The 16,411-nt window shown below is 38.8% G+C and overlaps 1 protein-coding gene across 2 annotated transcripts in view; it reads left to right on the top strand.

Moving 5' to 3' along the window:
- LOC126259476 (adhesion G protein-coupled receptor A3) overlaps positions 1-11,394 on the top strand; it is a 198,581-nt gene extending 187,187 nt beyond the window's left edge. For both annotated transcript variants that reach the window (XM_049956314.1, XM_049956313.1), the window contains 2 exons: positions 7,925-8,312; positions 9,759-11,394. In XM_049956314.1, coding sequence (XP_049812271.1) covers positions 7,925-8,312; positions 9,759-10,480 — 1,110 coding nt within the window. In that variant the 3' untranslated portion in view covers positions 10,481-11,394. The remainder of the gene's footprint in view (positions 1-7,924; positions 8,313-9,758) is intronic.
- The last annotated feature ends 5,017 nt before the right edge of the window (positions 11,395-16,411 follow it).

Here is a 16,411-nt window from a genome sequence, read left to right as displayed (position 1 = left end):
TTTAATACTGTAATGAGTTTTGTTCCAGTAGTTTGATGCTCATCTATTTCTCCTTAGGTAGACTTATCTGATTAACTGTAGAGCTTCTGATAAAACTTGTCAACAGCTCTTATAATTTTGTCTCTTCCAGTAACAATGTGTGCCCAGCTATTCTGAATAAGCTTACCATTTGATTGACTGAAACAAAAGACCTCAAGTTCACATTGTTTTTGATAGTCTGTGCATTTTGTGTTCTGCAGTTTCTTCTGATAACCTTCGTTATGTTTTTCTCGAGATCTCTGTATTTTGATGAATCTTTATCAGTGTTTCTCCTTTCTTTTATAAGCTGTTCTATTATGATGCTGAATTTTGGATTTCTTCGTTTTTGGGATGCGTGGACTTTCTTTACTGTTGTACGAATACTGTTGCTAATTTCTGTTGAGAGTTCATTCAGTTCCATTTCTCTGAACTTCTCTGTTGGTCATTTCTTGTCTATGCATTGTTTTAATGCCTTTTTTTTCTCTTTAAGCTCATTTATTGTAAGTCGGATCTTGCTTTTCATAACATGTTTTCTCGCAAGTTGAGTGTTTATTTGCATCCTTGCTCTAACTGGTTTGTGGTCACTATATTTATTGACACTTCTGAGTACATTTAATTTGTTTGATGTGAGGATGTAATCTAGTTCATTCTTAGCCATACCAACAGACTTTATCCAATCCACTTCCTTTTCGGATTTTTCTTGTAAAATGTACTCGTGCAGTAAAAACATCCATTGTTAAGAAAATTCGTCTTCATTTTTCCTCTCTGGTTTTGGATTCCAAGTCCAAAATTTCAAATGAAGGGAGGATCTTCTGAGGACTTCAGTCCTATCTTGGCATTCGAATTGCCAAATATTAAGGAAAATGTGTTGTCTGATTTGCTGTTGTTACATCTTCATATAACTATTCTAGTTCTTCATAGGTTGAGATGAAATTAGGTGCATAGGCACAAATGAGTTGGACACTAATCTTGGCATTCAACTTAAGGATCACGTAGTTCAGTCTGCTTAAAATGGGCATGGTCTTGGTGAGAAGGTGTTACATCCTGTTGTGAATTAGCAAAGCTATATCCAATATGCAAATTTATGTCAGAGTTATTCTGATATAGGAGATGCCAGGACTTGACGATAGTAGTTGTTTTGCCTGTTTTGCAGATTCCAAATATGTCTCATCTGATGTTCTGTAATTTGTGTGCTGAATGGACGATATGTTCTTCTAAATGTCATGGTGCAAATATTATATGCAGCAGCATAGAAAATTTTGTTTGAGTTGTTCCTGTTGCCTTTTTGCTTGTATTGTTGTTTAATTTGATCAGTTGACTTTTTGCCCTTCTCCCTCCCATAATTCTTGTGGCATACTGACATTTCAGTACAAGATTCTGAGGCTGCACCTCTACTTGCTTGGGGCATGCTTGTTTTAAAGTTTGACATTTTCATTTAGGGGAGGTTTGGACCATATCTCATGCTAGTCCAACAGGGATTAATAAGGTATGAAGGGTTGTATAAGGATTAGTAGATATTTGGATGGATAACGGTTTTAGGGAATGCCCCCCCCCCCCTCAAAGTTAGGGAAGTGAAAAGGAGCAAGTGCTCACATAGGGCAGGGTTCACGACTCTCTGAAATGATCTTGCCCCCACTTGGATCGTGAGAGGGAACCACCTACTACCCTAGCCAAAGTTGATGATTAATCACAAAGAGCTGTTGTGAATGTGGGATTGGAGGAACGTGAATGTATTGACAAAAATTGTATGGCAACAGCTCTGAGAAGAATTGTAAGGTGCCAGGAGAAGATCAGATCATGAGCAACATGCTTAAATGTGGAAGAGAGACACTTGAGAAAACACTCCAAATCCTGGTAAATAAATGTGCCATGGATGGAAAGATTCTAGAGGCGTGGAAAAATGAAGAAGTCATTCTCCACTCTAAGGAAAGTGACAGCACTAAACATTGAGAATTGCAGACCTATTATTCTTTCTGTCTTTACACACTGCTAACGAAAATCATTACAAACTGCATGAGTCAGAAGTTGAATTTTGCCAGCCAGTCAAACAGGTGGGATTCAGAAAACGTTACACTACAACTAATCATGTTCAATCGGTATACACACAACTGTTAGAAAAATGTATGGAACATAATATCCCACTTCATGTGGCCTTCATAGACTACTAGAAGCCATTCGTCATGATCAAAATGTGGGCCGGATAATGAATGATGAACAGAGCCTGCGTTGGCTACATATATACCAACATAAGCTGCTACATTCAGAAGAATGCCTCTCTACGTGAAAATAATGGAAGAATGGATCACTGAAAAGGTTCCCGTGAAAGGAGGTGCCAGTCAAGGAGACAGAACCTCACAAATAAGTTATTCACCTTGGTTCTGGAGGATGTGTTCCAAGTGTATCATGAGAACATAAAGGTGGTAAACTTCTCGACCATCTTTGCTTTGAGCCCTGCCAGTACAATGGTCTCTATCAAAAAACATGCTCTGGAAGTAGTAAATGAATACATTTATCTCGCTCATAAAATCCAACTTGGAGAAGGTAACTTGGCAGCAGAGATTACCTGGTGAATTATCCTCGTCTCATTGGCATTTGGAAGACTTGGTTACATTCTCTGCAAACTGACTATCCCTATAAATTTAAAAAGGACACTACTAGTAACAACACATGGGCTTGAAACAAGTGACACACAAGCAGCACAGATTGAGTCTGCATTGGTTAAAAGGCAACAGAGAGAGAGAGAGAGACAGCAGTGCTTGGAGTGAATCAGAGAGACAGGTTCTAAAACGGAGCAAGACTGAAATGGTGTTGGGCAAGATGCATGGCCAGTAACAACTTCAAATGGGGGGAAAAAAAAAAAAAAAAAAAAAAAAAAAAAAAAAAAAAAAAAAACTTATGATGCAGTAGCTTTGCAGGGAGCCAAAGAGAAGTGTCAGACATCCTGTGGCAAGACGAAGAGATGACATCGGACAAAATGCGGCCAACATCCAGAAAAAAAACTGGATCCAGATTGCTCAGTGAAGATCAGCATGGAAATCTTGGGAAGAAGCCTATGTCCATGTTGAAAAAATTATTTCAACTGATAAATGTCAACAGTATTCTTCCTTTCTTACTGTAGTTATTCATAATATAAATATTAGGAGAGGCTGCAATTAATATACTTTTGTACCTGACCAGCTATTACAGCAGTACTGGCAATTTGACCAGATACTCTGTATGTGACCAGAGAGGAATGGGATCAGCAAATCCTAACATTTGAGCCTTTAGTGACTTCTGAGACCTTTCTCCTAATAACTTATGAAGAGGAGTACTTGCAACCATTGAGATTTACTCTCTCAAATATTATTTCCATACCCAGTGTTCAGCCACTCTTACCATTATGGTCTAGGGCTTCTTCAAAACAAAAATAGTGTAGGTAGTATTGTATTAATGTTATTGAAGGTTTTTTGTGACATATGAAAGATAAAATACATATCTTTCTTTCTTTCATCTTTCTTCTTCTTCTTCTTCTTCTTCTTCTTCTTCTTCTTCATTGTCACCACCACCACCACCATCACCATGAAAGGCCTGTCTTTATTTAACAGTGATTTCAATGTTGTAAGTGGTTTTCTCACTGCACAAAGCAACGAAATTGGTCGTAGTAGTGTATAGAATTTGTAAGCGATGCTTCCAGTATCCAACGTTGCTGTTCTTCAGCTACCAAACATACAGTATTATCGTACTAAATATACTTACTATCAAAACATAGGCCAAACCTTTTTCTTTGTTACTCCAATATCTGATTATACCGTGTACAACATTATCCGGCAATAATATCTCATGCATATGTAACATATTAATTTGTCTATTTAATTTTGATGCTTCAAGTCATCCTTCCAAATTTCTATGATAAATAGGATTTATAACACAGAAAGTAGGTATTAAAGATAATGAAAAACAATAAAATTAATGAAACTTCTTGGCATATAAAAATTGTGTGTCAGACCAAGATTCGAACTCAGGACCTTTGCCTTTCTCAGGCAAGTGCTCTAAATCTGAGCTACCAAAGCACGACTCACAACCCACCCTCACAGCTTTAGTCCTGCCAGTACCTCATCTCCTACCTTCCAAACTGCACAGAACTTCTCCTGCGAAACTACTTCCAGGAGTGCTTGTTCTGCAAGTTTAGGAGGAGAGCTTCTGTAAAGTTTGGAAGGTAGGACACAAGGTATTGGTGGAAGTAAAGCTGTGAGGGTGGGTCGTGAGTCGTGTTTGGGTAGCTCAGATGATAGAGCACTTGCCCATGAAAGGCAAAGGTCCCGAGTTCGAGTCTCAGTCTGGCACACAATTTTAATCTGCGAGGAAGTTTCATATCAGTGCACACCCCACTGCAGAGTGAAAATCTCAGTCTGAATAAAATTAATGGCTACATTACAAAACCCAGAAGCATGTAACAGGATTGCTATTGTCATTCTATCATGTGTAGACAGTATATAGTTAACAAAGTGGTTTCATGGAGTAAGAAACCTATGAATGGTTACTGACTTCTGTACAGTGTGTTTGAAATTGTTTCTTATTGGATTATGAAATAATCTCATAGGAAAATTGATCATTGTTTAAGTCAGAGCAGTCTCCTCATCATACATGTAATACCAAGTGTCAAGTGGTCTGTGGTTGCTCCGACTTTTATATTCACTGTTCTTAAGACTAATCATATTGTATCTTTTTGACTCTTGAAGTATAAAATTGTATTTTTAGTTTCCTAAAAATCAATTTATTTTATAAACTTGCGTGTATTAACTTTTGTGTTGTTTCCAATATTTAATCTGAAGTCTGAAGATGACAAATAATTTCATGAATAGTGTAATTCATTATTTTTCATAACGAAGGCTCCCGTAAAATCATATGTCAATAGCAAAGGAAATAAAATGTTTCTTTAAGCTGCATGCAGTGTCACAATACTATTGAATGTGAGTAAGGATTCTGTGTCCTTCTGCCATGCTTGCACTCAGTGTAGCTGTTCAGTCTAGCAATCAGAGAATTTTACAAGATCTGAAAATAATTATTGCTATTGTAGAATTTGTGCCATCTTTGATTGCAAGTTTTTTTTATGTTCGCAAAGGAATTACAGACATTGGCTGCCAGCAGGCGTTGATTTAAATCAACGAGGAAAGTTGAAAATTTGTACTGGACTGGGATTCAAAGCCAGGTCTCCCGCTCCCTAAGTAGATGGTCCAAGTGCCAAGCCATTTGGACACATTGTGTCTGTATATATATATATATATATATGTGTGTGTGTGTGTGTGTGTGTGTGTGTGTGTGTGTGTGTGTGTGTGTGTGTGTGTGTGAGTGAGTGCGCGCGACTGTATACCTGTCCTTTTTTCCCCCTAAGGTAAGTCTTTCCGCTCCCGGAATTGGAATGACTCCTTACCCTCTCCCTTAAAACCCACATCCTTTCGTCTTTCCCTCTCCTTCTCTCTTTCCTGATGAAGCAACCGTTGGTTGCGAAAGCTTGAATTTTGTGTGTATGCTTGTGTTTATTTGTGTGTCTATCAACCTGCCAGCGCTTTCGTTTGGTAAGTCACATTATATATATATATTATATATATAAATTAATAGAGGGAAACATTCCACGTGGGAAAAATATATCTAAAAACAAAGATGATGTGACTTACCAAACGAAAGCGCTGGCACGTCGATACACACACAAACAAACACAAACGTACACACAAAATTCAAGCTTTCGCAACAAACTGTTGCCTCATCAGGAAAGAGGGAAGGAGAGGGAAAGACGAAAGGATGTGGGTTTTAAGGGAGAGGGTAAGGAGTCATTCCAATCCCGGGAGCGGAAAGACTTACCTTAGCCAGCTTCATCCTGACCCACAACTTCTTCACTTTTGAAGGCCAGACATACCAACAATTAAAGGGAACAGCCATGGGTACCAGGATGGCCCCCTCGTACGCTAACCTATTCATGGGTCGCTTAGAGGAAGCCTTCTTGGTTACCCAGGCCTGCCAACCCAAAGTTTGGTACAGATTTATTGATGACATCTTCATGATCTGGACTCACAGTGAAGAAGAACTCCAGAATTTCCTCTCCAACCTCAACTCCTTTGGTTCAATCAGATTCACCTGGTCCTACTCCAAATTCCATGGCACTTTCCTTGACGTTGACCTCCACCCGTCCAATGGCAAGCTTCACACGTCCGGCCACATCAAACCCACCAACAAGCAACAGTACCTCCATTATGACAGCTGCCACCCATTTCACATCAAACGGTCCCTTCCCTACAGCCTAGGTCTTCGTGGCAAACGAATCTGCTCCAGTCCGGAATCCCTGAACCATTACACCAACAACCTGACAACAGCTTTCGCATCCCGCATCTACCCTCCCGACCTGGTACAGAAGCAAATAACCAGAGCCACTTCCTCATCCCCTCAAACCCAGAACCTCCCACAGAAGAACCCCAAAAGTGCCCCACTTGTGACAGGATACTTTCCGGGACTGGATCAAACTGTGAATGTGGCTTTCCAGCAGGGATACGACTTCCTCAAATCCTGGCCTGAAATGAGATCCATCCTTCAAGAAATCCTCCCCACTCCACCAAGAGTGTCTTTCCGCTGTCCACCTAACCTCCGTAACCTTTTAGTTCATCCCTATGAAAGCCCCAAACCACCTTCCCCACCCTCTGGCTCCTACCCTTGTAACCGCCCCCGGTGTAAAACCTGTCCCATGCACCCTCCCACCACTACCTACTCCAGTCCTGTAACCCGGAAGGTGTACACGATCAAAGGCAGAGTCACGTGTGAAAGCACCCATGTGATTTACCAACTGACCTGCCTACACTGTGAAGCTTTCTATGTGGGAATGACCAGCAACAAACTGTCCATTCGCATGAATGGACACAGGCAGACAGTGATTGTTCGTAATGAGGATCACCCTGTGGCTAAACATGCCTTGGTGCACGGCCAGCACGTCTTGGCACAGTGTTACACCGTCCGGGTTATCTGGATACTTCCCACTAATACCAGCCTGTCAGAACTCCGGAGATGGGAACTTGCCCTTCAGTATATCCTCTTTCCTCGTTATCCGCCAGGCCTCAATCTCCGCTAATTTCAATTTGCCACAGCTCATACCTCACCTGTCTTTCAACAATATCTTTGCCTCTGTACTTCTGCCTCGACTGACATCTCTGCCCAAACTCTTTGCCTTCACAAATGTCTGTTTGTGTCTGTGTATGTGCGGATGGATATGTGTGTGTGTGTGTGCGCGCGAGTGTATACCTGTCCTTTTTTCCCCCTAAGGTAAGTCTTTCCGCTCCTGGGATTGGAATGACTCCTTACCCTCTCCCTTAAAACCCACATCCTTTCGTCTTTCCCTCTCCTCCCCTCTTTCCTGATGAAGCAACCGTTGGTTGCGAAAGCTTGAATTTTGTGTGTATGTTTGTGTGTCTATCAACCTGCCAGTGCTTTCGTTTGGTAAGTTGATAGAAACAATAACAAAACACAAACACACACACACACAAATTACAAGCTTTTGCAACCCCCAGTTGCTTCATCAGGAGAGAGGGAAGGAGAGGGAAAGTCGAAAGGATGTGGGTTTTAAGGGAGAGGGTAAGGACTCATTTCAATCCCGGGAGCGGAAAGACTTACCTTGGGTGGGTGGGGTGGGGAGGGGGGGGGGGGGGGAAGGGACAGGTATACACTCGCACACACACATATCCATCCACACATAACAGACACAAGTATGTATATATAATCACTGTTACCTCAATTGTGAACATGTCACTCATCATCACAATTGCTGTTCTTCCTTGTCAAATAACAGTTTAGCCTTTTCACAACTTACATTCACCTTTCACATTTTATTTTGAGGGGAAAAAATCTTTGTTCTATTTTTAATGCATCTTTTTCATTCCAATTACAGGCAAGTGTCAATGTTGTCTTATTGCCAAGGCAGCCTGCCCAATATGTTATAGCAGCCGGAGCAGCAAGTGATCCTCCAGCTGGCATTAATGAAAATGCCGAGATGTTCTACAATCCACGTCAGAGCACTGTAGCGAGAAAGTTTTTTCGGAAACAGCGTCGCCATGCTGCAGGATTGGCAGCCCGCAGGTCTGCAGGTGCCGGGGTGGCCAGTGATACTGATACAAGGGCTGAGAGTGCTGTTTTCCTATCATCTGACATGGAGAATGCAAGTAGCAATGTTGCAGCCAGTCTGCCACGCATTGACTACTCATGGCCAACTGCCCATTCTAAACGACAACGTACCACAGCCACCAATGGTGCTCTTAGTGCAAGCAGTGATGAGTATGGTTAGTTCTTTGTTTTTTACTTTTAATATTAATAATTTAAGGAATAAAGGTAACAACTCACTGGATAGTTGAAGTAGTGGATCATCATTAACAACATAAATAAGATGTAGGAGAGGAGGTGAAGAGCAGGAGGGAGGGATGGGATATGGTGGCTGACAGCTGCAAAAGGGAGGCAACAGGTGCACTGGCATGTTATGGCGGCAAAACATCTAAGAAATTAGCTATGTATCTCATTCTATGAAAGTGCAGAAATTGTTGTGGCATTAAGTAGTGTAATGTTCAAAGAAAAGGCGTTTTTCTCAAAGTACGGCAGCTGGAGCTCACCACATGCATCTTGCCAAACTCATGTCTGCCCCATGATACATTCTTCCTTGAACTCTTAAGTAATCATACCAGGGTGTTTCCAACACTTTCACAAAATGTAATACATAGATAATTCCTTAGATCTAAAGGAAAACAGTGTTATCATGTGAATGTAGTCAGCTGAAAACTTTGTATTTTCTTTGAAATTAAGCAGAAAATGAATACAACGTAACACACATACATTCACAAAAGCACAACTCCCATACACATGGTCACTTTCTACACACGCTGGGGCCCAGAGACATAGCATCTAATAAGGGTGGTTATGTTTGTGTGAGTTGTACCTGTGTGAACGTGTGTGTGTGTGTGTGTGTGTGTGTGTGTGTGTGTGTGTGTGTGTGTGTGTGTGTGTGTGTTTTCTACTTTGGAAGAAGGGTTTTGCCCAGAAGCCTGTTTTTTCAGTCTCTTTCATAGTGCCTGTCAGTGACTCAATGACTCAAATAGTGAATAGAACACATAAAAACACAGCATTGTTCTTCAGGGGAAGAAAGGACGAAGTGGTTGTTCAAGGATGTTGGATGGGGGAGGGGGTGAGGAATTTCCTGTTAGATAGCTACTTCAGTGGTGGAGGCCTTATCAGTAGCTATGTTGTTACCGTCCTAACCATCAACTTCATGTTTTAAGTTGCAGAGCTCACCATCTGCTTGGACAGTGCTACATTATGATGTTGTCCTCACTGTATTAATAGTGTGCTTATACTAACATCAGTGTAAAGCTAAACACAAGTCCCTCCTATAAATTGTCAATAAGTTTTATTTTTGTAAATCGGTTGACATGTTTCACTTGATAGTGAGATATTTTGAACCTGCTTCATGAAATACAAGTATGCTTATAACTAAGAAATAATATATGCTGAAGAGCAGTTGTAGGAGTAAAAACTGGTTAATAGAAGACCAAAAACTGGTTTATACAAGAACTAAAGTTGTTCATTAATAAGTTATTTCACATCTTCTGTCAACTGCAAGAGAAACTGACACAGAAAATATAACAACAAATAGATTAAGAAAAAATTCCATCTACACGCTAAGTCACAGGCATAAATAATTTCCAAGTTAGAAGAAACTTACACATTTTCTATTATAGGAGTGGGTGACCGCCTGGGACCTCCACTTGAGAGACTAGTGATAGGTGCAGAAGAAGCAGCCATGCAAGGACAAGTTGATGACGCTGGACCAAGTGAAGCTACCTGCTCCCAAACTCGAGCAGGTATTTGTCCAGTGCCAGAAGTGGAGGAGCCAACAGCATCTTCAGCTGCTGATCTCAGTGAATCAGTGGATGATGATATGCACAGACATTGTAAATCACCAGGCAGTACTCAGGATAATGCTTCTGTGTCTGGTGGTGAATCGCTTATATGTGGAACTGGCAGTGGACCGCTTGGTGCAGCATTTGACACTGATGATTGCAGGACTGATGGTGAACGCTCAAGTTGGAGGGAAGAAGAATCAGAGCTGGGCTCTGAAACAGTGCCCGAGAGTAGCACACATCTCACAGACAGTATGGATTCAGTTTCAGTGTCTGTTTCCGCATCTGTCTCTGACATCCTACGTTTGACTGTTTCTGTTCCTACTGAGACTGAATTTGAGCCCAGCAGTTATATTTCTCATGGGAAGGAACAACATTGCAGGCATTTCAGTGATGACAGTATAGTAAGAGATTCATTAGCCAGTGTACCTATTGTAACAAATGGAGACAGAGACTCCTTAACGGGAATAGCAGCTGGACTGGAGACTTTGTGTTGTAATGGTGATGAGAGTACAGATTTTGATGATCAACTTGTAAATAAAAAAGAGACTAGTGTGTAAGGATGAAAGCACCTGTAGAAACCCTTGACGGCCTTAACTGAATATCTTCACATTAGTATACCATTGGTATGTAGGGCAAACATTGCAAATTAGGTGTCCTTAAATAAAAATAGTAGACAGTCAAACAAAACTTCCTGCATGTAAACACACACTGTCATTTACAAAGTTACAGAAGTCTTCTGACAAGTATTTGTTTTCCAAATTAAAATAATTTTAAAGAAATAGTGCCATCATGCATATATAATCTTGAGCTGCTTATGATATAGTATGGCTCTTAATATCTGACAAAAATGCACAGTTTATCAAATGTTCCAGAGAGCTTTGTGGCTAGTTCCTAGCTCATAGAGATGACAGTCACTCATTCACTGATATGAAAGTGTGCGTCTATTAATTATGCCAAGAGATTGAAACTGCAGTCAAAATTTAAATGAAATAGTACAAAATATTTACAATTTATTTGTGTCATTTTTTAACATACAAAAATGCCCACACATATGTAGAAACCATGTCAACAGTCTTTTAACATTTTACATATAAAATTTCAGCACAATGAAATACGTACCTGAAGGCTCATACAGAGCCTGTGTGTCACCTGCCCTGCAAGTATCGATACTGTTGCAAGTGTGTGTGTGAGTGTATCAGTTTTTTCTGTATTGAAGTAAGTGTGGCATGTCTTGCCTTTGTTATTCTGATGTTTATATAATTTTGATAGATAATGAAGCTGTCATTTATATGAAATACATTGTATGAACTGAATTGTACAGAGTAAGTTATGCACAATCATGTACAAAATATCGCTGACTGAAAATATTACTTATGGTGTAATACTGTAATTTATTCTGTTATTAGAAATGAGTTTGTAATGTAAAATTTTTTACTTTGCCAGAGAGATTTTTTGATAAACAGCTGTGATGAGTGGCATAAAATGTTATCATAATGTCTTTAATTTTGTGGAAATGATGATTTATGGTGTAAATCCTAACCCATTAATTTTCATTATGCTCCTGAGATTCCTTGGTCACTCATCAACTCTTACAAATATTTTGCTACTGGTAGCAATCATTCTTAAAGAGGTTTCTGAAGGAACGAGAACACTTTTGCAACGAAAATTAATTGCAGTTCTGAAGGCTATTGCCAAACATCTATATTACTTACTGTACTCAACAAAACACGACACTGCATAAAAGGTTTATTTTATGTGCAGATACTACTGTCAGTCACACATACCATGACAACACTTGAACCTAAAATCTCAGCATACATATTATAAGAAAATCATGTGAAATATGCAGGAAAACTCCAGGAATTTTTATTCACATTTTATAATTATGACTGACTCACAGGATTTTTTGTAGCATGTTTTTTCTCACTTGCAATTTAAATAATCATATAATGAAAACAGTTTTTTCTGCATTGTGATGGTTCAGTGATAAGTACGGTAGACAATATTGTCTATTGAGGAGGAAGTTTGGCATCTTGAATGTGCCAAAAATTTCTCAAGAATCAAGTTCTTTGACTGGAGACATTCGCCAAGCCATTAGCCATTTGCAGTTGTCAAAACCCGATGATATGACACAGCACAGAACTTTGACATAAGGAACACTTTCAACTCAATTTTCTGGTGCTTATGTGCACTGCAGTTGTCTTTGGTGTGGTGGTTCAACTGTTGTAGATGGATAACTTTTGTGGGTCAGTTAAATTAGTGACAAATGCCATATTTCATGTTACTGAGCTTTTTGCATTATTTACTTATGAGCACAAAAAATTATTTACTACCAACTAATTAGTATAGGCATTGCCCTCAAAAACCTAAGAAATAATTATTGATTTTATAGAAAATTCTTTCCAATAGCCGAAAAGCATTACATTCTGTACTGCCAAAAAGCTACTAGACAGATAACATTCATTATTGACAACTAGTTTCAATCATCTGGTTGACATATTATGAAATAAGTATTGCTTAAAAAGTTCCTTGATGTCAACTGTGTGGTGAGAAGGTAAGTTTTTATCACATTGAATGTTGTGGGTCTTTGATGGTAAAATGTTCTGAGTTGTTAGGTGATGTCATATTCCTCTTTAGACTTCACTGCTCAACATTTTGATTCCTTTGAAGATGGATTGACACATCTAGCATTGAAACATTTGTATTACTGCAGACATCAGTTAAGTGAGCTGACATTGGATACGGCAGACAAATTAAGGGAGGACAGTTCAGATACCAACATGGTGTACAGATGATGTCTGTCTGTATTTGTTGACACAAAGACACTCAACTGCTATTTTTTACTAAATATTGGTAAGCTGAAAGTTCCTTCATGTTTAATACACTGGAAACTTACTTCCTGTTCAAAGAACTTTCCTTTCAATCAGTGATTATATTGATAAGAATATACAAATAAGAATATATAAATCATTGTTTTTAGATATATTTTTCCCAGGTGGAATGTTTCCCTCTACTATATTCAATCATATGATGATGAAAGTGACTAAACCTAATTGTTAATCAAGAATATTATTTATATAGTGTCTATATTATTATGTCACCATCCTACGTGTAAAAATCTTTAAAACTATATGTCAAGTTGCAGTTTCTTGTGCCACGAAATACTTTGTCATGTGTGTGTTTCGTACAAGTATCCATAGGGCACAGCGCAGTGGACATTTTTTTGAAAAATCACAAAATGGTACATTTGTTATCTCTGGGGTCCTGCAGATCAGCTCTTCTCTGAACATCTGAACACTGTGTCGCATTAACAGTAACAACACTAAAATAATGTGTACTAATTACATGAAAGGCAAATTAGCACAAATTGAAAAGAAGTCAGAGAACCAGTTGATGAGTTTTTGTAATTGGACAACTGAAGGCAGCAACTGGATGGTCAGCAAAATAAATAAACAGAAGAGTGAAAATAAAATGGCCTGGAGTGCTTTTGCTAAACTATTAAGAGTTTTCAAAATAAAGATTTCTACATGTCTGAAAAGGAAGTTTCAAATAATTGAAAATCCAAGATGGAATAACAACAATGAAATTGGATAAATTGCTACTCACCACATAGAGGAGGCTCTGAGCAGCAGACACATTTGAAATAGGTCCTCACATCTCTTCTGTACACCAACCTGCAGTTTCCTTTTTGAGACAGAAAACTACATGTGCAAACATAACAAAAATTACTTATGTAAACAAATGCACTTGAAAATAAGAAAAAAGCCTCAAAACATGTGCTAGGTGTGAAAAATAATGTAACTAGTATAGTTTTTCATTATGTAAGACAAAGAAATACTGCAGAACTCTTCCCTCTAAAAAGATTGAAAAAACAAAATTCCCTTAACAAATCATCTTTAAAAGGAAATTGTTATACTCACTTGATCTCTCATGGTTGGCATTTCCTCTTGTTTCCTCACTCACTAATTTGTTACATCTATCGGCAAGATAAATATAACATTAAATTATAGTGACGCATAACCCATGTATGATACTAATAGTGGTCAGTTACTTCCCTTACTTAAATTTTGTTTACAGGTTGAATTCTTCCTACAATGTTCTGCTTCCTTGCGTATCGTTGTACCACATCACAGGAATCAAGTATTAATTACTTTGTGCTCAGTTTAACTGGTTTGTCTTTCAAGACAGATGAACCTTGCACCAGTACCTCATTGGCGACAGCTTCCCCCTCAGCTGAAACAATATTTTCAAGTTCCAATGTGCATTGCTGAAGGTCAATTTTAGCATTATGCAGTCCCTTACCCCTAGTAAATGTTACATTGCAAATATCATCAATTTTATGTATCTTCTTATCTTCAAGGTTTCTCCTGATCACTAGTATTAAAGGACTTTTCTCCTTTCTTCTCTTTTTATTTATTTATTGTTCCGTGGGACCAAATTAAGGAGAAGTCTCCATGGTCATGGAACGAGTCAATAGATGAAATTATAACACGATATTAGAAACAGATAAAATGAAATATAAAAAAACATATTCAGATGACAAGTCGTAAGTTTAAATAAAGAAAATCAACAATGTAACACTGGACTTTGCTTAATTTTTTAGCTCTTCCAGGAGCTCGTCGACAGAATAGAAGGAGTGAGCCATGAGGAAACTCTTCAGTTTAGACTTAAAAGAGTTTGGGCTACTGCTAAGATTTTTGAGTTCTTGTGGTAGCTTATTGAAAATGGATGCAGCAGAATACTGCACTCCTTTCTGCACAAGAGTCAAGGAAGTGCATTCCACATGCAGATTTGATTTCTGCCTAGTATTAACTGAGTGAAAGCTGCTAACTCTTGGGAATAGGCTAATATTGCTAACAACAAACGACTTTAAAGAAAATATATACTGTGAGGACAATGTCAGAATTCCCAGACTATTGAATAGGGGTCGACAAGAGGTTCTCGAACTTACACCACATATAGCTCGAACAGCCTGTTTTTGAGCCAAAAATACCCTCTTTGAATCAGAAGAATTACCCCAAAAAATAATACCATACGACATAAGCGTATGAAAATATGCGAAGTAGACTACTTTTCGTGTTGAAGTGTCACTTATTTCAGATACTGTTCTAATGGTAAATAAAGCAGCATTTAGTTTCTGAACATGATCCTGGACATGGGCTTTCCACAACAGCTTACTATCTATCCGAACGCCTAGGAACTTGAACTGTTCTGTCTCGCTTATAATATGCCCATTCTGTCTGATCTAAATATCGGTTCTTGTTGAATTGTGAGTTAGAAACTGTAAAAACTGAGTCTTACTGTGATTTAGCATCAAATTATTTTCGACAGGCCACGAACTTATTTCATGAACTACATTATTTGTTACCGTTTCAATATTACACACGAGATCCTTCACTATCAAGCTGGTGTCATCAGCAAACAGAAATATTTTTGAATCACCTGTAATACTAGAAGGCATATCATTTACATAAATAAGAAACAGCAGTGGCCCCAGCACCGACCCTTGGGGAACGCCCCACTTAACAGTGCCCCATTGGGACTGAACATCACTACCATTCTCAATATTGCGGAGAATTACCTTCTGCTTTCTGTTCTTAAAGTAAGAGGCGAACCAATTGTAAGCTACTCCCCTTACTCCATAATGGTCCAACTTCTGCAGTAATATTTTGTGGTCAACGCAGTCAAAAGGCTTCGTTAAATCAAAGAAAACACCTAGGCGTTCGCAACGTTTTATTTAATCCGTCCAAAACCTCACAGAGAAAAGAGAATATAGCATTTTCAGTTGTTAAACCATTTCTAAAACCAAACTGAACATTTGACAGCAAATTATGTGAATTTAAATGCTCCAGTAACCTTGTATATACAACCTTCTCGATAACTTTAGCAAACACCGATGGCATAGAAATAGGTCTAAACTCCTGCATCCTCACAAAGTGGTGCCATCATCACCAGTGGCAACAAATCTGCGTTCTTTAGATGTAAATGTGACTACCACCTGCAGCTACACCCTACAGGGCACAAAAATCATTGGAACATGCACTTCTCCATACATGCTCATCCAGGACCACACCTCATCCTGGCACCACTGCCAGTTTACAGCATCCATCACATATGTTGAAGTAGATATTACTGCACGTAAATCAGTATCATCCATTTTGCTATTCGTACATTTATTTATCTCAGTACAGCACACATCTACTTTGTCAAACACTACAACAAATTCAAACTCTGAATTCTCACAAGATATTTGAGGTTCTAATCCTACATTAGCTTCCATAACTTCTGCAACTTTGCTACCTTTTGCAGCTGTTGAACTCCCAATATTAACTTCTTTCCCCTATCTGCTTTCAGACCTGTATTATCCTTATTTAATTTCTCCATCTTATGCTTGAAGTAATTTACCCATTGCTCAACAGTCTGCTCTGCATGTCTAGCTGGTCTCCTCTCTGTAAAACTGTCAACAGGAATAACTGGGTCAATGGTAG

This window comes from Schistocerca nitens, chromosome 5, assembly GCF_023898315.1.
Source record: "Schistocerca nitens isolate TAMUIC-IGC-003100 chromosome 5, iqSchNite1.1, whole genome shotgun sequence".
In the NCBI taxonomy this organism is placed as follows: Eukaryota; Metazoa; Arthropoda; class Insecta; order Orthoptera; family Acrididae; genus Schistocerca; species Schistocerca nitens.
This window is presented reverse-complemented; position numbering and strand designations above follow the sequence as displayed.